The sequence below is a fragment of the Pseudophryne corroboree genome, chromosome 1, assembly GCF_028390025.1.
Source record: "Pseudophryne corroboree isolate aPseCor3 chromosome 1, aPseCor3.hap2, whole genome shotgun sequence".
Lineage (NCBI taxonomy): Eukaryota > Metazoa > Chordata > Amphibia > Anura > Myobatrachidae > Pseudophryne > Pseudophryne corroboree.
Window position 1 is genome coordinate 476,985,076 of NC_086444.1, and position 22,943 is coordinate 477,008,018.

The following is a 22,943-nucleotide window of genomic DNA, read 5'->3' on the forward strand; positions in this document are numbered from 1 at the left end:
AATCTTATTATTATCGCCTCATCTGACTACATAGCATATGAATGTAACTATGCAAAAATAACCTCAGCCAGGTTTTGGTGTGATTAACAGGATACTAATATATCCATATATGGGAATTACAGAACTTAAACCAAAGGCTGATACAAAAATAATTTTTAATACACTCTTCAGACAGACATTTCAACCTGTCTTCTTTCCCTTTTTTTGTTATGTGAATATTTATGTAATTTTGATTGGTTTGTACATAAATCCTGTAGGAAATTGACCATGTCTTTTCAAAAATGTTTTAATGTATATCAACAAAAATTATTTTTTATAAAAAGAAGTGCCCCAACAAAAAAGAGTCTTCTTTTTTCTCTCTAGATAATTAGATACATTGTATTTTGACTCTTGGGAGAACCACCAACAACGTAATTTGTAAACTAATCCTATTAAAGGAAATATGCGATCCTAACTTGGTTAAAAATTATACTGTTGGCAAAAATATTGTATTCCTAGAATGCTTTCACCCTCTTTGCTCAACAAATTTTATTAAGTTATGTCCGAACTGTATTTGGAGACTGAAGAGGCCTAGGCTGGCTCGCAGTATTGTGATCTTCCAAAAACAAAGGGGGGTTCCTAATCTATTTTATCAGATCACTTGCTTGCGGAGTCAAGCAAGAGAATGGTTAATGGCAGAGTCCCCCAAGCCCTGGGTCTTTATAGAAATAAGTTTACTGGAGTTCTTTAACTGAATAGTTTTGTCTTCTTCAATCTTTTAGGCTACATTTATAGGGAGTTTTTTCTCCCTATAAATGTAGCCTAAAAGATTGAAGAAGACAAAACTGTTCAGTTAAAGGAAAAAAGAAACCAATCTGTGCGCAACAGGATTAACTTTTAAAATATAATAATTTTATTAATAATCCAAAAATATGGATAGATAAAATAAAATATACAGTATATACTATCTGATTCAGAGGTGACCTCACAATATTATTAAACAATTTTAGCAGATTTTAAACCATCTAGAACTTATAAAAGACCGTATATTGGACACCGGCTGCTAAAGGAAATCTAGCCGCACTGTTTTGTGAGTGACCAGGCGATGCAGTGAATGCCGGTACGTGAAGTACAGATGACGGAGGTCTCGGGTGATCACAGCAAGTGAATCAGCACAAGTACGAGAGCCAGCAGGAGACGGCTGCTCTGCAAATATATCCCCACTGAACAGCTATACATATCGGTGGCACGGGGAGGATATTTACCGTTCAACTAAAGGAGACACTTGTTACTACTGACGGTACCTAATCATAGGATATTTAAATGGTCTAATTATATGGTGATTTTTCCTCATTTTAATCACAGTACTGTGCTATAGACATTATCCATACAAAGTAAACTGATTCTTTTGGATTAAATCTCTAGGTGAAATACACCTTATTTGAATACAGGCTGGCCAGCATATGTGGACATTTACGTTTAATGAATCAGTGCACTGTATTGGGATTTTTTATTAAGGGATTATATTTTGAACACGATACCATTATTTAAGTTTAAAGTGATTATGGCATCATTGCGGGTTCTTTTATAAGATCTAGATGGTTTAAAATCTGCTAAAATTGTTTAATAATATTGTGAGGTCACCTCTGAATCAGATAGTATATACTGTATATTTTATTTTATCTATCCATATTTTTGGATTATTAATAAAAATTATATTTTAAAAGTTAATCCTGTTGCGCACAGATTGGTTTCTTTTTTCCTTGTTTATCTTGTTTTGTGGGGGTGAGCAACCTTCCCCTTCTTACCAAATTGTGCAGCAATAGGAAGGTTGAAAGTTTCGGCCGCCCATTGTCCTTGTTTTATTTCTTGTTCAGTTAAAGAACTCCAGAACAACCATCCTCTTGCCCAGCAGCTCAGATTATGACCACAATAGCAGTAGTATATAATACGATTACTAAAGTTGCTGCCACAACATGCCGTTTAAGGGATAGAGCAGAGCTGCTGCACATACCCAGCTTCTTCTACCAAAATTGCTGTGTGTGTGTGTGGATCTAAGCCCTCAATCAGTGTACTGGAACAGAGAGTAGCTGCCAGGAAGAGAAAGGCATCTATTATCATTAGGTGTGCTTAGAAAGTGCAGTTCTGTCTCCTACTAGTTCTATTACACTATATGGACAAACATATTTGGCCACACCTGTTAATTATAGAATTCAGGTGTTTCAATCAGAACCATTGCCAGAGGTGTATAAAACATAGCACCTAGCCATGCTGGCACCATTTGCAAACATTTGTGATACAAAATGGGTCGTTCTGAAGATCTCACTGACATCAAGTATAGTACAGTGACAGGATGCCACCTTTGCAATAAGACGGTTCATGAAACTTCATCCACGGTCGACTAAGTGAAAGTATTAGAAAGTGGAAGCATTTGGCAACAGCAGCAACTCAGTCACGAAGCGGAAGACCACGTTTAATCACAGAGCAGGGTCAACGACTGCTAAGACGCATCATGCGTAAAAGTCGCCAACACTTCCATAGCGGATTCCATAGCTGAAGAAGAGTTTCAAACTTCCACTGGCATTAATGTAAGCAAAAAAACTGTGCGGCGGGAGATTAATGGAATGGGTTTCTATTGTCTAGCAGCTGCATGCAAGCTTCACATCACCAAGCCGGGAGAACGTTACCTGCCTGACTCCATTAGAACTGTGAAGTGTGGTGGAGGAGGGATAATGGTATAGGGGCTGTTTTTCAGTGTTTGGGCTGGTCCCCAATCTCCAGTGAAGGGCAATCCTAATGCTTCAGCATACCAAGACATTTTGAACAATGCTATGCTTCTAACTTTGTGGCAACAGTTTGGGGAAGGCTCTTTTCTATTCCAACATGACTGTGCTCAAGTGCACAAAGCAAGGACTAAAAAGACATAGCGCCAAATTCAGACCTGATTGCAAAAGCAAACTCTTTCTCTAATGGGCAAAACCATGTGCACTGCAGTTGGGATAGATATAACATACAGAGAGTATTAGATTTGGGTGGGTTATTTCGTTTTTGTTCAGGGTAAATATTGGCTGCTTTATTTCTACACTGCAATTTAGATTTCAGTTTGAACACACCCCACCCAAATCTAACTCTCTCTGCACATGTTATATCTGCTCCACCTGCACTGCACATGGTTTTGCCCATTAGAGAAAACGTTTGCTGATGCAATCAGGTCTGAATTAGGCCCATGGTTTGATGAGTTCATTGTGGAAGAACTTGACTGGCCCACACAAAGCTCTGACCTCAACCCCATTAAGCACCTTTGGGCTGAACTGGAACTGAGATTGCTAGCCAGGCCCACTCGTCCAACATCAGTACCCGACCTCCTAAATGCTCTACAGAATGAATGAGCTCAAATCCCCACAGAAACACTCTAAAATATTGTGAAAAGTCTTCCAAAAAGAATGGAAGCTGTTATAGCTACAAAAGGGGAAACAACTTCATATTAAAGTATAAGTATTTGAATACAATTTCATTACAGTCCCTGTTGGTGTATTGGTCAGCCGTTTGAATACTTTTGTCAATATAGTGTATGTTTGTGTATTTATCTTTTTGCTTATCATGGGACTTTTCCTGACCACTTATTTTATTTATATTAGTTAAATATGTTTTCTTTCTCCCATGTATCTGGTAAAGAAGTCATGGCCCTCATCTGTTCCTCTGCTACCACCACCTCCGCACTTGACCCTATCCCCTCCTCCACTACCGCTCTCCTTCTGCCTGTCCCCATCTTGCCCACCTTCTCAATCTCTCCCTCTCATCAGACACTGTCCCCTCTGCCTTCAAGCATGCATTCGTCTCCCCTATTCTTATAACCTACCCTTGATCCAAATACCCTCTCTGACTTTGTTGGAGTCCTTCTATCCTACAGTTACTTCTATCAACTCAGCCTCTTAGAGTCTCTACATTTGAGGTCCATGCTATAAGCCTCTTCCAACTTATTCAGCTTCGAGTAACTGTCATTTACCGTCCCCCCTGGATGTCCCTTTCAAATTTCTTGACAATTTTGCTTCCTGGCTCCCTCACTTCTTCTCTTCAGATAGTCCTTCCATTATCTTAGGTAGCTTTAACATCCCTAATGATATCCACGCAGAACCTTCTGTCACTAAATTCCTTACCCTCATCTCATCATTTGGTCTCTCCCAAAGTACCTCCTCACCCTCCCACGTGAATGGGCACTCCTTTGATCTGGTTTTCATTCACTGTTGTGAAATCTCCGTTCCAGTTCATTACAAAGGTGCTTGATGGGGTTGAGGTCAGGGTTCTGTGCGGGCCAGTCAAGTTCTTCCATACTGAACTCATCAAACCATGTCTTTATAGTCCTTGCTTTGTGCACTGGGGCACAGTCAAGTTGAAAAAGAATAGAGCCTTCCCCCAAACTGTTGCCACAAAGTTAAAAGCATAGCATTGTCCAAAATGTTTTGGTATGCTGAAGCATTAAAAATATCAGGATATCACATCCCACCAGGTCCTCAGAAAAACTCCCCCCTCCTTTTTTGACCACCCCTCCCCATCTATTTTACAAACTCTGACTTTTTTTCCCCTGAATCTGGAGATGAAGTCTTGGCCCCTTAACCTCCCCACTTGACCCTATCTCCTCTCACCTCCTCTACTACCTCTCTCCTTCTGCTCATCTTTCCCACCTCCTCAATTTCTCCCTCGCATCAGGCAATGTCCCCTCTGCCTTCAAGAATGCCCTTGTGTTCCTAATACTTAAAAAAAAAAAAAAAAACTACTTGATCTTAACAATCTTTCCAACTACCGACCCATCTCTCTCCTCCCTTTTACCTCCAAATTCCTTGAGCGTATAGTCTACAACAGCCTTACTGCCTTTCTTTCCTCACACTCACTGCATGACCCATTTCCGTCTAACTTCCGTCCTCTCCACTCCACTGAAACTGCCCTCACATAAGTCTGCTGCCAAATCTAAGGGCCACTACTCTCTGCTTATTCTTCTTGATCTCTCTGCTCCTTTTGACACTGTGGACCACCTTCTCCTTCTGCAAATCCCTCACTCCATTGGTCTGTGTGTTACTGCCCTTTCTTGGCTGTCCTACCTCTCCGTCCATTCCTTCTCTGTCTCCACTCGTGACTCTACCTCCCCTCCACTTCCACTAACTGTAGGTGCCCCCCCTCAAGGTTCTGTTCTTGGTGCTATCCTTTTCTCTCTCTACACGTTCTCTTTAGGTGAACTCATTAGTTCTATTGACATCCAATATCATCTCTACGCTGATGATACTCAAACCTATCTTTTCTCCCTGGACCTCTCCCCACTTGTATCTCAACTGTTTCTCTGCTATCTCTTCTTGGACGTCCCAGTGCTTTCTTAAACGTAACATGTCTAAGACTGAGCTGATCATCTTCCCTACCTTCCGCACAACCTCATCTCCCACAATGTCATTATCTATTGATGGCACAACTATCTCCTCTAGCCCAAGTGTGCGGTCTTGGAGTAATCCTTGATTTCTCCCTCTCCTGCAAACCACACATTCAGCACCTCTTACAAACCTGCCATTTTCATCTGAAAAATATTTTCAGGATCAAACTCTTATCCACTCACTGGTCATCTCCAGACTAGATTATTGTAATCTCCTTCTGATTGGCATCACTGACAAATGCCTCTCTTCACTCTAATCTGTCCCCAATGCTGCAGCCCGGCTCATCTTCCTCATCAGATGGACTACATCCACCTCCCCTCTCCTCCAAACCTTTTACTGGCTTCCCTTCCCTTTCAGAATCCAATTCAAGCTTTTCACATTCACCTACAAAGCCATCACCCACTCCATTGCCAATTACATCTCTAACTTTGTCTCCCTTTACACTCCCACCTGTCCTCTTCGCTCTGCTACTGCATGCCGCCTCTCCTGCCAACTAATTACTTTCACTCCTACCTCCAAGATATTTCACATGCTGCTCCCTTTCTCTGGAATTCTCTACCTCTCCCCCTCAGACTATCAACCTCTCTACATAACTTCAAACGGGCTCTCAAGACTCACTTCTTCGCCAAACCCAGCCAAATCTCATCCTTACCCTCTGTTCCACACTCTCGGTCTACCCCATCTGTGTCACACCTGGCTGTCTGCCCCACCCCTTTAAAATGTAAGCTCTCATGAGTAGCGCACTCTTCCCTCATGTGCTTATCCTTTTCTTACTTTTGATACTCTTTGACTGCACCAAATCCCTGCCACCCTGATACTTACTTTGCACTCTTCCCTCATGTGCTTATCCTTTTCTTACTTTTGATACTCTTTGACTGCACCAAATCCCTGCCATCCTGATACTTACTTCAGTGTCATCTGCTGATGTAGCTATGTTTATTTACCATGTATTTGTCCTATATTATCTTCAACTGTAAGTCACTTTTTTCCTTTTTTGATTATTTGTTCATGCACTCTGTAAAAAGTAATCCCAAGTGCAATGTCAACAGCAGCTAGGTGTGGGGATGGTCAAAATCCCCCAATATTCTAAGCAAGACAAATGTAACAAATACAAGTGCCGGCAGAAAAAATAATTAGGTGAATATATAATGGCTTGTTAATATTAACACAATTATTTAAAAATATTGTGGAAGCACATTTAAATAAAATGATATTAGACCTCACATGTATATTGATACCAGTATATATACAAACCACTTTAGGACATTTTCAAATTCAGTTTTCTGTCTTGCTAGGACTCTCCCTTTATGCAGGGTTGCAAGTCACTTTATTAGCAGCAGATTTTTACCGGATATTAGTTGTAGTCCTGTTAGAACTCCAACTGGTGTAGGAGTCCGGTTGGGGCCTATTGTGGATTGGCAGTCCCCTTAAAGTGTCAGATGGAGATAGATCCTTTCAATGCTGAAGAGGTATGAAGGACCCGTTTCACTTGTAACATCCATCTTCCTCAGGAGCACACGCATTGAGCTTGAGGCTACCAGCTATCCAAAACATTGGGACTTTGATCTACTGTTTCTGGCAATCATTTGGACTACTACCCACCATTTTGGAGAATCACTGCAGCATACCCCTTCACCACTGAAAGGATCTATCTCCAGGTGACACCTTACGTGTGAGGTTTTATATCATCTTATTTAAATGTATTTCCACAATATTTTTAAATAAATGTGTTAAAAGTAGCAAGACGTTATATATTCACCTAATTATTTTTTCAGTCAGCGTTGGTGTTTGTTACTTATGTACTCAGTTCTGGCGCCATTTAAGTAAAGTATAATAATAATAATAATAATAATAATAATGTTTGATTCCCATACACTATCCGGTGTATAAAAAGATCAATGTGTACATTAATGTCCAGGTTTGATACTAGGCTCTTCTACTGCTATCCCAGACTCCCTTGCTTGCTCCAATGTTTCACAGAGTGGGAAATTGTGGATTGCATTTAGAAACCTCCCTCTAGAAATCCTTTGTTTGTCCCTGAAATTCTTTGGCTCCCTCTAATGACGTTCTCACTATGCTGAACATTTGTCTCTCAATGTCAACATGTATACAATGTCAAATGTCGACAGGATATCTATACTGTGAATGTTGACAGTCGTGATGTCGACAATGGAATTTCCCACTCCGTTTTACTCTAAGCTCAACCCTAGCGGCAACCTAACCCTAAAAAGCCCTGTATTTTTGTCCATGAAGGACAGGTCTCCATGAACAAAAATACATATATATCCAAGGGTCATATCACAGTGTGAACCTAAAACATTTACATACAGTACAGGTTGAGTATCCCTTATCCAAAATGCTTGGGACAAGAGGTATTTTGGATATCGGATTTTTCCGTATTTTGGAATAATTGCATACCATAATGAGATATCATGGTGATGGGACCCAAGTCTAAGCACAGAATGCATTTATGTTTCATATACACCTTATACACACAGCCTGAAGGTCATTTTAGCCAATATTTTTTATAACTTTGTGCATTAAACAAAGTGTGTCTACATTCACACAATTCATTTATGTTTCATATACACCTTATACACACAGCCTGAAGGTCCTTTAATACAATATTTTTAATAACTTTGTGTATTAAACAAAGTTTGTGTACATTGAGCCATCAAAAAACAAAGGTTTCACTATCACACTCTCACTCAAAAAAGTCCGTATTTCGGAATATTTGGATATGGGATACTCAACCTGTATTTGCTTCTTGAAAGAAAGATATAATGTATTAGTAAAACTTTTCCATACATAAAAAAGCTTCTGTGTGAGAGTTTTCTTTTGCAAGGAATCCTCAAGCCAATCAATACCAAATGCAAAGTAAAGGTTATTACTCTCTGTATCCACTCTGGAGCGCATTCTCAGATGCTGCCGCTGAGATTGCTAGCAACAGCTTAGGACCACCTCTAGACACCCTAGTGAATAGCGGCAGAATACCTGAAATAGCCCATTTGGTGCTAAATTGAACATAGCTCACCATCAGAAACAAACCTCGAGAGCCGGTGACTAAAGCACTTAATAAATGGGCAGATCCATAGACAGTGATACAAATTCGCCAAAGTGACCTAGCTTTTAGGCCAAATAGAACAATCAAGGATCCCAATTATATTACTCCCATGTGGCGATAAATAGAACAAGTGAAAATGTGGTAACCCTGGGTTATTTTGGGAGGAACCAAGAAGATCTTTGCCAGGAAATATATTCATCCGCACTCTCAGACTGATATTAATACATCAGTGCTTCTAATCAGAACTTTGATTGTTTATCCAAATATCCAGTTTTTCTAACTTTAACTCTCAATAATTAACACTACTAAATAAGTCCAAAAAGAAGTTTATCTTTATTAATTCAGGGAAATAACAAAACTTGTTAATCTGAATATGGAAATCCTGTAGTGTATAAAAATAGTATCAGCATTAATCTTTAAGGCCTTTGATCTCTTATTTTATATTAAACAGAATAACTGCTTTCCCTTGAGTTGTAACAGTGTCTCTCTACAGCAGGCCTGGCCAACCTGTGGCTCTCCAGCTGTTGTAAAATTAAAAGTACCATCATGCTTTGCCACAGTTTTGCTATTAAGGAATGCTAAATCTGTGGCAGGGCATGCTGGGATGTGTAGTTTCACAACATCTGGAGAGCCACAGATTGGCCAGGCCTGCTCTACAGTCACAGCCAATGGGTCTAATTCAGAGGTGGATGTTGCTGAGTCTGCACTTGCGTTTATCTGCAGAGATGCACCTGCCATAGATCGGTTTAAAAGTGTCTATAGTAGACTGATGGTGACATGTCAAGAATCACTGGCAGTGTTACAGTTTGCAGCCATTCAGAAAGTGGGCGTCTCAGTGCTTGCACATTATAGCGCACGCTAGTACACAAGGGAAAGCTGAAGCTAGCATTTGCATTTTGTTGCTCCCGCACCTCCACCAACAGACGCAAGACCGAACACAACAGCAGACACTCTAAATCAGTCCTTTTATGTTCTAAGCCAACTTGGGTTTGTTTAAATTAATTGTTAAAGATATCCTTTTACTTAAAGTAATCAAGGCCTGGGTGTAACACCGTCCGAGTTCGGCGGCTATGTGGGATGCCGGACGAATTCAGACTTTTTTAAAGGGGCAGTCACTTACAAGGCAAAACCTTTTTTAAAGGTGCAAGTGATTGCCCCTTTACAAAAACGCCCGAGTTCGGCCTGCATATCGCGCGGTCACCGGACTCGGGCGCCATTATATCTGGCACTATGTGTTTAGTAGTATACATACATTTCAATCCTGGTAAAGAAATGATGGGTATAATAGTGCTGGAGGATTTATCCTCCACTTTAGGCTGCTTTATTATGTGTGTACAGACTTTACATGAGCCACAGGAATATGTTCTCTTAAGCTTAGCGGTATTTGGTGGTGCCCTAGTGAAGTGGCTCTGCACACATGCATCTCCTCCAACATATGGAGATATCAGTCCCTAGTATGGCTGGCAGGTCCTGATCTGTCAGTAAGATTTGCCATTGATAAATATGTGTTTGCTCTCTTTCCATCCCTGCCAAAAATCTTCTACACATAGCAGTCCCTTATGCCCGTCTACTCATTTAAGTTTTTACTTCTTGGAATATAAGGGTCTCACTTGGAGTATGTGCTAGTATAACTTTTTTCACAGCCCTTGCACTGTAACCCCTCTCTTTTAGGGGTAGATGTACTAAGCAGTGATAAGAGTGGAGAAGTAAATATGTGTTTGCTCTCTTTCCATCCCTGCCAAAAATCTTCTACACATAGCAGTCCCTTATGCCCGTCTACTCATTTAAGTTTTTACTTCTTGGAATATAAGGGTCTCACTTGGAGTATGTGCTAGGATAACTTTTTTCACAGCCCTTGCACTGTAACCCCTCTCTTTTAGGGGTAGATGTACTAAGCATTGATAAGACCGGAGAAGTGAGCCAGTGAAGAAGTTGCCTACGGCAACCAATCAGCTGCTCTGTATAATTTTATAGTATGCAAATTATAAATGTTATTTCAATGCTGATTGGTTGCCATAGGCAAGTTCTCCACTGACACACTTCACTCATTTCACTGCTTAGTACATCTCCCCCTATGTCTCAGTGACAATTCCTTGCTCTTGATCTTTTATATGTCATCATTTGAGTAGTTTCACCTGGATATCCTTGATGTTCAAATCCTTAAATGAACACATATACTAAAGCTTTCCTTGTATCACTTGTTTTATTGCCACTGAGAGATGGATGTTCACTAATCTTGGCAGTGATGCTCATAAATGAAATCCTGATCTAATTTGAAATCGGTTTCTATAAGGGTTATCTACCCAGGACCTAATAGATTACACATAATGATACATAAATATATATATACAAATCTATGAACGTATTAATTGACTCCGTACCGATAGTGGGCAAGGATAACACCAGATATGCAACATCGCAATAAGCATCCATGTATGATAGTAATAGTATCATGTGACTATTTCTGAGAGAACATATATATATATATATATGCACAAGAAACAGGATACGGCTGCGTGTTGTAATGATGCAAAAGAAACTGACACAGTGCGCAAGCATCAAAATGACAATATTGCACTTTATTACTGCACACATGTTAATCAAAAAGTGACAGAGGCCCCCTGGATTACCATATCAGGCAGCTCAGTAGTATAGACCTCTAGCTTGACATGATCAAGCCAGAGGTGAACCATATGTCATAGAGCGTCACTTCTGGGTTCTCGTGTAGCGCTCAAGAGACCCGGTCACGGAGAGCCAAAGCTCCGGAACATCTACAGCAGGACGAGACAATGGGCAACACAAGGGGAATCGCACCTCAACAATAAATACTGTCAATTTGACGTCACCTCAAGGTATTCAGTGTGCCCTCTCAGACAGGAATAGATTTATCAAGCCTTGGAGAGTGATAAATTGCTCGGTGATAAACTACCAACAGATCAGCTCCTGTCATTGTTCAAACACAGGAAAGAGGGGGGAGCTGGACTACACACCCTATTAATAACGATATTAAAAGGTGCTATCATGCTGATGCTAATAATACTATGTTGGAGGAAGAGAAAAATTGATGCACACTACTAGCACTAAGAACACTGATAGTATAATTGAAATAAACCTTCACAATTAACATGGAGTATAAGTGAAGTTCTTAGCACACATTTGCGCAAATATGTAGGCCCATGCACCGCGACCAGGAGAATTAATTTCACATGGGTCCCTAACTTTTCTAATACATACAAACGTAGCCTATAACATGGCAATAGGAGATGGCTGGTTGGAGCTTTATCACCGTGCAATTTATCACTCTCTAAGGCTTGATAAATCTCGGCCCCAGTGTCAAACTTGCCACTGTCCTTGCAATTCACAACAGGGGAAGGGCAGACTGAACATAGGGAAGAAGAAGCGCATGTTACTGCTCTATCCCTTACCATCCTTGCTCACAGTCTGGCTCTTTTATTAATCCATTCACTGCCATTAGCGGCGTACAGGTTAACAGCAGAAGTGGCTTCTGTGAAAAGGCACAGGATCTCAAATACAGTCTCCTGATATTTATACATGTCATTCCAAACTGGGGATGTATGATAAACATCTGTATTATATATGTGCATAATCTGGGAAGTTACCTAAGACAAGCTGTATGATTGTCTCCAGAGATGCTATATTGAAAGATTTGGTTTTTATTATGGCACAGGAAATTGTATTTCAAGTTATGTTACCACCATTATAAACACTAGTCACATATTAATTGGCAAGTAACCATTTTCTGGGAAACTGGATGTAATACAGGTATAGTGTTCATAGGGGTCTATTTACTAAGCCTTGGATGGAGATGTAGATAAAGCACCAGCCAATCAGCTCCTAAGTGTCATTTTTCAAACACAGCCTGTGGCATAGCAGTTAAGAGCCGATTGGCTGGTACTTTATCTCCATCCAAGGCTTAGTAAATGGACCCCATAGTGCAGAGGTTCCCAACCTCGGTCCTCAAGGCACACCAACAGTGCAGGTTTTAGTGATATCCAGGCTTCAGCACAGGTGACATAATTAGTAGCTCAGTTATTTTGATTTAACCATCTGTGCTGCAGCCTGGATATCACTAAAACCTGCACTGTTGGTGTGCCTTGAGGACCGTGGTTGGGAACCTCTGCCATAGTGTATTAAAATCTTTTGATATTTTCAACACTTTTTCAATATAAGGAATTGCACCTTATATATTGATTATATATTGATTATACTTATGCTATGGTTTATATTGTCTTAATTTTATAACTATTCATTAAAACTTACGTTTTAAAATATTGATTTTTGTAAGAGTGCACCACACAATGAGTTTAGTTTTTGACCCCTCTCTTTTGTACCACCCATCTCAGTATATTTATACTGTACTCCTTGGTGCACCGCCAAAGACACACATAGCGCAAACTCCCTATTGAAAGGGTATATTATAATTTATAGCTGGCAGTTTTAAAATTGTTTCCAATTATCCTGTGCGGATTCAATACCTATCTCTTGAATTTGAACATTCTATAGATCCACAGGTTGTCTAGACAACATGAACTGTTAGGAGTCCTTGGTGAACGGTTTGTCCATCCCTGTCCTATAGTGTTACTGGGCCTCATTCAGGTTTGTTAGTAAACCAGAAAAGCACAATAATGGGAAAAACCATGTGCACTGCAGGTGGGGCAGATGTAACATGTGGAGAGAGAGTTAAATTTGGGTGGAGTGTGTTCAAACTGAAATCTAAATTGCAGTGTAAAAATAAAGCAGCCAGTATTTAGTCTGCACAGAAACAATATAACCCGCCCAAATCTAATTCTCTCTGCACCTTACATCTGCCCCACCTGCAGTGCAACATGGTTTTGCCCAGTTGCTTGCTTTTTTGTCTTGCTAGCAAATCCAAATAAACCCCTACTGAGCCGGTAGGTGACGTGTAATGAAGCAGGGTACAGACCTCTTACATGTCCTCCAGCACTTGCTGTATTCCGGAAAGCTCCCAACAGAGGACTCACTTCCCCGACCTGCCTGCGCAGCTGAGAGGACTCTCCAGCAGGGCAAGGTCCCTATCCTATCAATCACAGCACGAGATTCTATGTCTCAGGTCACCGCTACTGCCTCCAATGATGCTGTTTCATACTCTCCCTGTCCTATCTGAGACCAGCTGCATCCAACCCCAATTCTCACTGTCTACAGTAGAGTTTGAAACTTCCAGGCTCATGCACATGGCAACCACCTAACTCTGGGGGTAATTCAGATCTAATCACTGGGCTGCATTTTTTGCTGCCCTGTGATCAGATAGTCACCGCCTACAGGGGGAGGGTATAAGCTCTGTGTAAGTGTGCGTTCACTTTGGTAGCAGAGCTGCACAAAAATCAGTTTGTGCAGTCTCTGCGCAGCCCAGGACTTACTCAGCCGCTGCGATGTCTTCCTGCTAATCGGAGCTGGAGCGGACGTCCGACATCCCCCCTGAAAACGCCTGATCCCGCCTATGGTTTTCCGGACACTCTTGCAAAACGGTCAGATGCCACCGACAAATGGCCTCTTCATGTCAATCTTCTTGCAAACGCCCGTGCGTTTGGAATTTTCGCACCATCCCGTCGCTAGGCACCGATGCCCGGTGCAGTTGTGCGATGCACCGGCGCATTGCGGCTCACATGCATGCGCAGTTCACATCTGATCACACACTAAAACGCACAGCAGCGAACAGATCTGAATTACCCCCTCTGCTCCTTGCATCGCCAGCATAGCTTTCCCTCCTTCATTGTCAATTCTTCATTTAAGTAAAGCAATGGGAGTTACATTGTTAAAATATAATTCCACATAGGTGGAGGTGGATAATAGGTTGATCAAGTCAGTGATTTAAGAATCTATTTAATTGTTAAAGCAGGAATATGAATATGATATATACATAATGTACCAAAGGAGACGATAATGAGTCATGCTGTATTGAGATAGCTTTATTTCCAGGGAGAAATAAAGCAAATAAAGGGTTACCCCCAATTGCGTTTTGGTATATGATACAAAATGTAATTAACATATTGATTAGGTAAATATGTCAATGAGGTAACACCACCAACCTTTTGTCATCTGAGCCTAATGGCATCAGATTAGATAAATGCTGTTTTTCCACAGAGGTACAGGAATCGTCCTTAACTTCTGTCCAGCTTCCAATGGCAATGGTAAACGTAGAGGCTGGCATAGGCATTGTTACATAGTAGAACCAGCTGTACAGCCCTGGACATCAACAGAAATAAAATCACAATTAAAAAATCTACTTATTTTAAGTATATCATTATATACATGCAATTACAAATTAGAATACCAGAGAGAATCTTACTTGATCTGCAATTAAATACACCATCAGATCTTAAAGAAAATATTCACATTGTTGTTTTTGTTTTGTTTTGTTGTTTGGTGTGAATCTAACATTATTACTAAGAATATTATCTATGTAGTAATTCCCTGCAAAGTTTTGTCCATCTCAAACATGCATGAGCAGTGGGAGCCAGAGTGCGAGCGCCTTAGCCGCTCCTAATTCTAGGGAGAAAAGACACATTCTAACAGAAGAGGAGTATGATGATCGCCTCTAACAGAAGAGGAGTATGATGTCGGAAGTGGGACAGAGTAGAGACAGAGAGGGGACAGGACAGGAAAGATCAGGGTCAGAGTAGCGGATGGAAAGGGTGAGTGGGCGGAGCAGCAGGTACACACCAAGGTGGCCTGGCGTATGCCGGGTCTCCTTACTAATGTAATACCCTGCTATACAAGGTTACTATATAATTTTCCTTCCTTCACTTGGTACTCTTTGGCACAAACTGAAAATGTTCTAAACTTTTCATAAATAATAACACCGGTGTTTGTAATATGTCTTATGCACACGGAGGGCTCTCCTCTTCCTCTATACTGAACACAGGCATCTTTCCCACAGCTTACTGAAATGAACAGTGACTACTAGATAGAATATACCTTACATTAGGCTTCATGATGTAAGTATAAAGCCTACTACCCATTTTATACTTTTAATTATACTTTACTATCATTGGTACGTTTGTGGTAATTACCCAATAATCACTGCATTTTGCCGCAATGGTGTGGGGCCTAAAAACATGGTGCCCACTCTGGTAGCCATTATGGGGAAAAAATGCGTGCAGGGTGGCCACTCAGAAACCCCCCTGCATGCGCCACTGCAAATACATATAGAAGCAAGAGAATAATTGCAATCCTATTATATCACTTAACAATATTCTAACTGTTTAATATGATCATGATATATTGCTCTCTCCTCTCTTTTTCTGTACATACAGTATAAAATCTTTAAACTTGTATTAGGGGGTCATTGGAGCAGCAGCATATGGTCTTGGGACTATATTAAGTAATGCTGAGTAGATGTAAATTATGTACTGAAAAGATATTTTGTAATGTGACAAATCATTTCCAAGTATCTGACAAGTGTTCAAAAATTAATCATTACAAATAAAAAAATAAGGTGTGAGAAAAATAAATAATACAGGTTGAGTATCCCATATCCAAATATTCCGAAATACAGACTTTTTTGAGTGAGAGTGAGATAGTGAAACCTTTGTTTTTTGATGGCTCAGTATACACAAAGTTATTAAAAATATTGTATTAAATGACCTTCAGGCTGTGTGTAGAAGGCGTATATGAAACATAAATGAATTGTGTGAATGTACACACACTTTATTTAATGCACAAAGTTATTAAAAATATTGGCTAAAATGACCTTCAGGCTGTGTGTATAAGGTGTATATGAAACATAAATGCATTCTGTGCTTAGATTTAGGTCTCATCATCATGATATCTCATTATCGTATGCAATTATTCCAAAATACGGGATGATCCGATATCCAAAATACTTCTGGTCCCAAGCATTTTGGATAAGAGATACTCAACCTGTATCACTATATATTTTTGTGGATTACCAATCATTGTTAAAATGTTCAATTGGTTGTGTATCAATGTATTTTCCCCCATACAGTGCTATAGACACTTGATGGAACCATATAAATAAATTATATTAATAACTGTCAAAGTCAGAAAAATATCACTATGCACACTGCCATATTTGCACCTCATGCGAGCTCCCGCTGCGCGTGCAAGAGCTCTCCCGTGCGTGCGCATACTCGCCTTCGCGGGCACCCGCAGGCGCACGATATGCGCATTTACGGTAGAGTTTGTATGCGTCTAGCGGGCGACTCAATCAATATATATTTTAACCATATAATGTATTTTGTAGATCATGGTCCCTTTGATAGATTCTGAAAGTTTAGTTAATGTAGCATGTTCATGGACAGAGAGATCCCTCTTTGTCTGATACAAAGGGTCAGACAAGGATTATACAGTGGTGTTTAGTATCCATCGGAAGAGTATTTAATTAGCAATATTCCGGTGTTGGTTTGAAGCGAATTAATCGCTCGTGCGAATAGTTATGGACATAAGAAGTTTATGTCCATTTACTATTATTTGCACTTACTTATCCATGCGGCGGGAAACCTAGTTTCCCACCCACCTGAGCAGTTGGAAGTAGTCACAGCCCACCTGTATGAATCAACCTATGACCTTTTGTTTTAGTGCGAAGACGAATTCCTGTGTCCAATGAACAATGAGATTGTAGGGACCATTGAATTGTATTGTGTGTGGGACATAAATAGACAAGCCGATCACATCCAGCTCACTCTTCAACGGTTCTCATTGCTGATAATCGGGAGCTGGATGTCCAGAGGCGCATGCGATCGTTCCCCTTGTGCGTAAGTTTTCTCCGCAATCATATTGTCTTTCTTGTTATTCTGAGCCATATCTCTCTCTCTCTCTTCTCTTTCTCTCTCGTTACTCTTATATAGTTATTGTACTGATATTGTATTTCATGTGTAGTTATCTGGTTAGGTAGTCTATGTTATATTGGTAGTGTATGACTTGTATTGTATTATTCTTTTGAACGTTCATTCATTTCCTTAAAAGGCGTTAGACCGGTATTGTGTGTTTATTGCAGTGGGTAATAGGAGCGTCTCTATCGCTCAAACAGCTTTAGTGTAAACCAGCTTAAACTGTGTTGGATTTTCACCTTATCACTACAAAAGGGTTTACAGTATAAGAATATCATTTCTGTGTGTTACATTCAAGGCCTACTGATTGTTATCTTGTGAGCGTCTGCGCCGCTCGTGATCTCCTCGTGGTCTCGAGCGTCCGCTACGCTGATAGCGTAGCATTACGGTAGTCGCTCACCTATAGTGTGCCCGATACCAACAGCGTATTCTCGCGGGCGTTTGTGTCGCTCGAGCAGCTCGCTCCCGATACAGCGTCCGCTACGCTAAGAGCGTACCCTTACGGTACCTCGTGCGCCAGTTGCGTACAGTGTTTCTTAACCTCTGTATAGTGTGTTATATAGGATAAATATCTGGCTTTATCTAGTCGGCAGCCTATAGCGTGCCTGCCTGTGATCCCTTGGCCGTAAGCGAATGTGACGCTCGAGCGTCTCGACTACGGCTAAGCGATTGTTACGCAACGTGCGTACCCTTACGGTATACCATACGTAAATAGCGTACTGTGTTCTTAGACCTCTTAAAGGGTTATAAGTAAGACAAATATTTAGCTTTATCAATTGGCGGCTCGTCCGTCCTTCACATATCTCTGCTAGGAAATTCCAGCAGACATTATCCATCAGCAAAGGGCGGGAGATCATATTCCTCGTAGTGCTGTCTGGATAAGCGTCTGCTTCGCTTAGTAAAGGGTGCTGAGGGAATCCGGAACCGGAGGTAAGAAAAACACGCTAGTGTCTTTTAAAACTGTTTATTTCTGTCTTGCGTACGCACGCACGCACACACATATCTGCATTTCTTTTCATTCGTGTATTTTCATATATCACTCTTCTGTTTGCCATTCTATAATTGATAAACGTGCTAAGAGAGATTTGCCGCTATTTCATAGTTAAAGTATAAAAGTAATACATTAAGAGATAAATTGCAAAGCACACACGCAGCTCTGCCTAAAGATACAAGGAGAGATTGGTGTGGTGTTCGGTAGATGATCGAGGATCATCTACATTGATAAACGTGTACATTGTATTACGGTGGATATTTGCTTTGTGTACACGTGTCTCTAACAAAGGGTGAGACTCGCGTACGCAACTCAAAGGCCGACGCACGCAGCGTATATTACGCAACGGAGCGTCCGGGTACGCCCACGTAACTCAAATCACACGCTAGTGTTATTGTAACAGGCGAAAAGGTGGCAACGCGATAAATAGCGCAAATCTATTTTAGTGTCCGAAACTTAGATTAACAGATCCTTCTCCAAATTTACAACACGTCTGGTCTAAAGGAAAGAAAATTTCTGCGCAGAAATAGAAATAGAAACAAAAGTGTACATGTGGTGAGTGAGTGTTTGCATATATAAGTTTATACAATTTTGAGGTTTGAACCACAGGAAGTCGAGTTCTCGCAGGGTACATACATGTAAGTGACGTGCATGGTGGCAAGGGAGGCATCCTTTGTTAAACATAAAATCTGAGCATTAGAGTACAGCAGACCAGGAGGTCTATTGTAGCACAGACCAGAAGGTACGGAATTGACCAGGAGGTCCAGGTACAGCAGACTAGGAAGTCCGCTATAAATAGAGAAGAGAGCACAACCCAGGGGGTTGGTGTAGAACCCATATAGGCCAATAAAGCTCATGCTGAAGGAATTCGCAACCGCAATTTTCGATTCCACTGGTCGCTCCGCACATAAGATTAGTTGCTTATGTGCTGAACGATTGTACCGCACGTAATTGTGTGCATTAGTAAATCTGACCAGTACCATTTGTGTACGAAACGGGTCACAAACACTATTTGTACATTCTGACGTGATTTGTGTAATTTTTTATTTTCTGAAGGGAAGTTCGCTGGTCACTCAGGAATTATCCAACAACCAACAATTACTGGAAAGGGTCAATGCTCTGCGGAACACACTCACATGTTCCAGTAAACGAAGGTTCATAGGGGCCCTGGGTCGAGTACGCCAGCACTAGGGCAGTGTGTAGGTCGTATTGGTCGGCGTGGGCGAGTGAGTGGGGTACTCGGTAAACCGCCACCGTCAGCCTATCGTGAACATTTTGGTTTTTGTAAGGGTTCGCTGAAGACCCTGATTGAAGGTCAGAGGTGGTGAAAGCAACACCTGCAAGTTATGGGGGCCAATTGTTCAGGTAGGGGGCGATCAACCTCGGTTCGGGTTGATTCAGTAAACCGACCAATCGGGTCGGCAAGGTACGTAATGTGTGAAAAATACGGTTCACACACAGAGGTTTTATGTGATGAATGGGAGAGAATGACTGTGCATGACGGGGAGAAGTTCCCAAGAGTAGGCAGCTTTAGCCCAGAAGTGTTACAAAATCTAAGGAGGAGGATATGTCTCATTAAATCAACAAAGAGACGAATCAAACATTATGATTATTTGCAGTTATGGCAACAGGAGGGTGAAATACAGAGAGGATTGGCTCAGGCGGCGGGATCTAATCCTACCAGGAAACTGATAGCCACGGCCCCGCCGCCACCATACATATCAGGAGAGAAATTGGTTGCGGAGAATGACGCATTAGGGTGTAACAAACAAACACTTAGCAACTGTGTAAATGTTAATAAATTAACCAATGCAAGTATTAACCCGTGCAAGTTGTACCCTGTTTTGAACTTTCCCCAGGAGTGTGATCAAGAGGACGAATCGGCAACCATATCGGCGCTCTCTCTAGCAGCCACCATATCAGAAACAACAGTAGGCACGGCCCAACCCATAAGATTAGTAACAAAGCCCCCTAGCGGAGGGACAGGTGAGGTCGTATCAACGGGTAAGTACGGCACCATACACTATGCTGAAACCGTTTCACCACAGGCTGTAGAATCTACACAGAATGAGGTTATTAAACTTGCTCCCGTGAGGGTAATAGCAGTTCCAAATGGGAAAACGGACACTACAGGAGTCACTCCTATCAGGAACATTGCCATGTACAGTCCGTTTTCCCGAATGGAATTAAGAACCATAGTGTCTGAATTCCCTGATCCTAGAAAAGATCTAGTTGCTAGTCAGAAATACATCAGAGACCTAGGGAACACTTTAGAGCCCAATAACAAAGACTGGCAGGTATTGCTGAGGGCTTGTTTACCCTCCAATGTCGACTCGGCTCAATTTTTAGCTGACTGTGGATTGGATCAGGATGTACCTCTTACAGATGTGTACAACAAAGACAATGTAAAAAGGATAAGTTTACAGTTAAAGGAGTATTTTCCAGCTGTAGTTAAATGGAACAAGATTTTCTCCATTAAACAAAAAGAGTCAGAAACTGCTGCAGAATATTTTCACAGGGCATTGCTAGATATGGCAAAGTACACAGGCATAGAGGACATTAAAACAAACATAAACCATCGAGAGGTAGCAGTATCTGTACTAATGGATGGTTTAAAAGAGGCATTAAAGACAAGGGTACAGACCACGCAACCATGTTGGCGAGGTTTGTCGGTGGCTACTTTGAGAGAGGCAGCTGTGGATCACGATCGGAATATCACCAGACATAGGGAATTACAAGGTGATAAGTTAATGGCCGTAAGTATACAGGCCCTGACCACAAGGCAGTCTTTGTATAGATCACCAAACCCTGTGGGTAAGTCAAATGTGGTAACCTGTTATTTTTGTCATAGAGAGGGACACTTTGCACGAGACTGTAAATCAAGAAACATACAAAAGCCTTATCAACCCCCTAGACAACGACACGACACACGACATTGGGAGCAGGGTCCGCAGAAACGGAGTTATGAGCCACATGCAGGGGAAACAAAAAGATACCCCCCGAACAGAGACTGGCAAGCCTCTGGTAGTTCCCATTTAACCCCTTCACAAGTAGTTGCTGCCAGCGGGATTCAGGGAGGTCACCATACCCAATAGGGGTGTGGCCATACCTGTAATCTGCAGCCAGTAAAATTGATTGCAAGTCTTGGTAGTGAACCCGAAATTGCAATTAATGTAGCTGGTAAATCATTAAACTTTCTTGTAGATACGGGGGCGGCCAAATCAGTGATAAATTCGACAGTGGGCATGAGAACCACTGGTAAGACAATTCCAGCCGTAGGAATAACGGGAGTAGTCCAGCATTACCCTGTTAGCAAACCAGCTGAGATTACAATAGGGCCTTTACATACCAAGCATTCCTTTTTGCTGGCTGCATCGGCACCGACTAATCTCCTGGGAAGACACTTATTGTGTAAAATGGGGTGCGTCATTTATTGTACTCCTGAAGGTGTATTCTTGGACATACCTGAGAATCACGCTCAGGAAGTGCGAGACATGTTAGACTCCCCATCAAAATTAATGTCACATACCATTATGACAAATAGGACTCCATCCCAAGTAGAAGAAATGACATCCCAGATACCAGAGTCACTGTGGACTAAAGACGGACAAGACACTGGATTGATGGCAAACGTAGCTCCAGTAGTTGTGCAAGTAAAAGATGGTAGGATAGCTCCAAAAATCCCACAATACCCTCTGAAGCCAGAGGTGGAGTTAGGAGTATACCCAGTAATAGAGCGCTTGCTACAACAGGGCATTCTGGTAAGAACGTCCAGCACTGCCAATAGTCCCATCTTCCCTGTGAAAAAGAGTGGGGGGGAGGGGTTACCGGCTAGTGCAGGATCTAAGGGGGATTAACAAAATAGTTGAGAGTCAGTTCCCCGTAGTGCCAAATCCAGCTGTCATCCTTATGCAAATCCCTCCCACTGCGAAATTTTTCACTGTTATTGACCTCTGCTCCGCTTTCTTTTCGGTACCTCTGCACCCTGACAGCCAATATTTGTTTGCATTTACATACAGAGGAGTCCAATACACATGGACTCGATTACCACAAGGTTTCATAGACAGTCCAAGTATATTTTCCCAGACTTTGCATGATTGTTTACAGTCTTTCCAACCAGAGAGTGGATCAGTATTAATACAGTACGTGGATGATCTACTACTGTGTTCGGATTCAGTGGAAGCATCCCTGAAGGATACGAAACAGCTCCTGTTTCATCTTTCAGACACAGGACACAAGGTTTCCAAAGACAAGTTACAATTATGCCAAACTAAAGTAAAATACTTGGGACACTGTCTAACACAAGGACTGAGACACCTGACCGCTGATAGAATTCAAGCAATTAGAGACATGACTCTGCCACAAACCCAGCAACAGATCAGAACATTTTTAGGAATGTGTGGGTATTGCCGTAACTGGATCCCAGGATTTTCCATTCTAGCATTACCTTTGCAGGAGATGGTTTCCTCAAACAAGCCTGATAGGATTTCGCACACAGACGAGTCCGAGATGGCATTTGAGAGACTTAAACAGTGCCTAACGCAGGCGCCAGCATTAGGTATGCCAGACTATGGGAAACCCTTTGAGCTGTACGGAACAGAAAGTGCTGGTTGCGCGGCAGGCGTCCTAACCCAGAAGCACGGTGATGCCAGCAGGCCAGT

At 41.5% G+C, this 22,943-nt stretch overlaps 1 protein-coding gene across 6 annotated transcripts in view; it reads right to left on the bottom strand.

Annotated features, from left to right (window-relative positions):
- Positions 1-22,943, bottom strand: part of AOPEP (aminopeptidase O (putative)) — a 1,013,974-nt gene that overhangs the window by 779,670 nt on the left and 211,361 nt on the right. For all 6 annotated transcript variants that reach the window (XM_063913752.1, XM_063913753.1, XM_063913756.1 and 3 more), the window contains one exon: positions 14,529-14,685. In XM_063913752.1, coding sequence (XP_063769822.1) covers positions 14,529-14,685 — 157 coding nt within the window. The remainder of the gene's footprint in view (positions 1-14,528; positions 14,686-22,943) is intronic.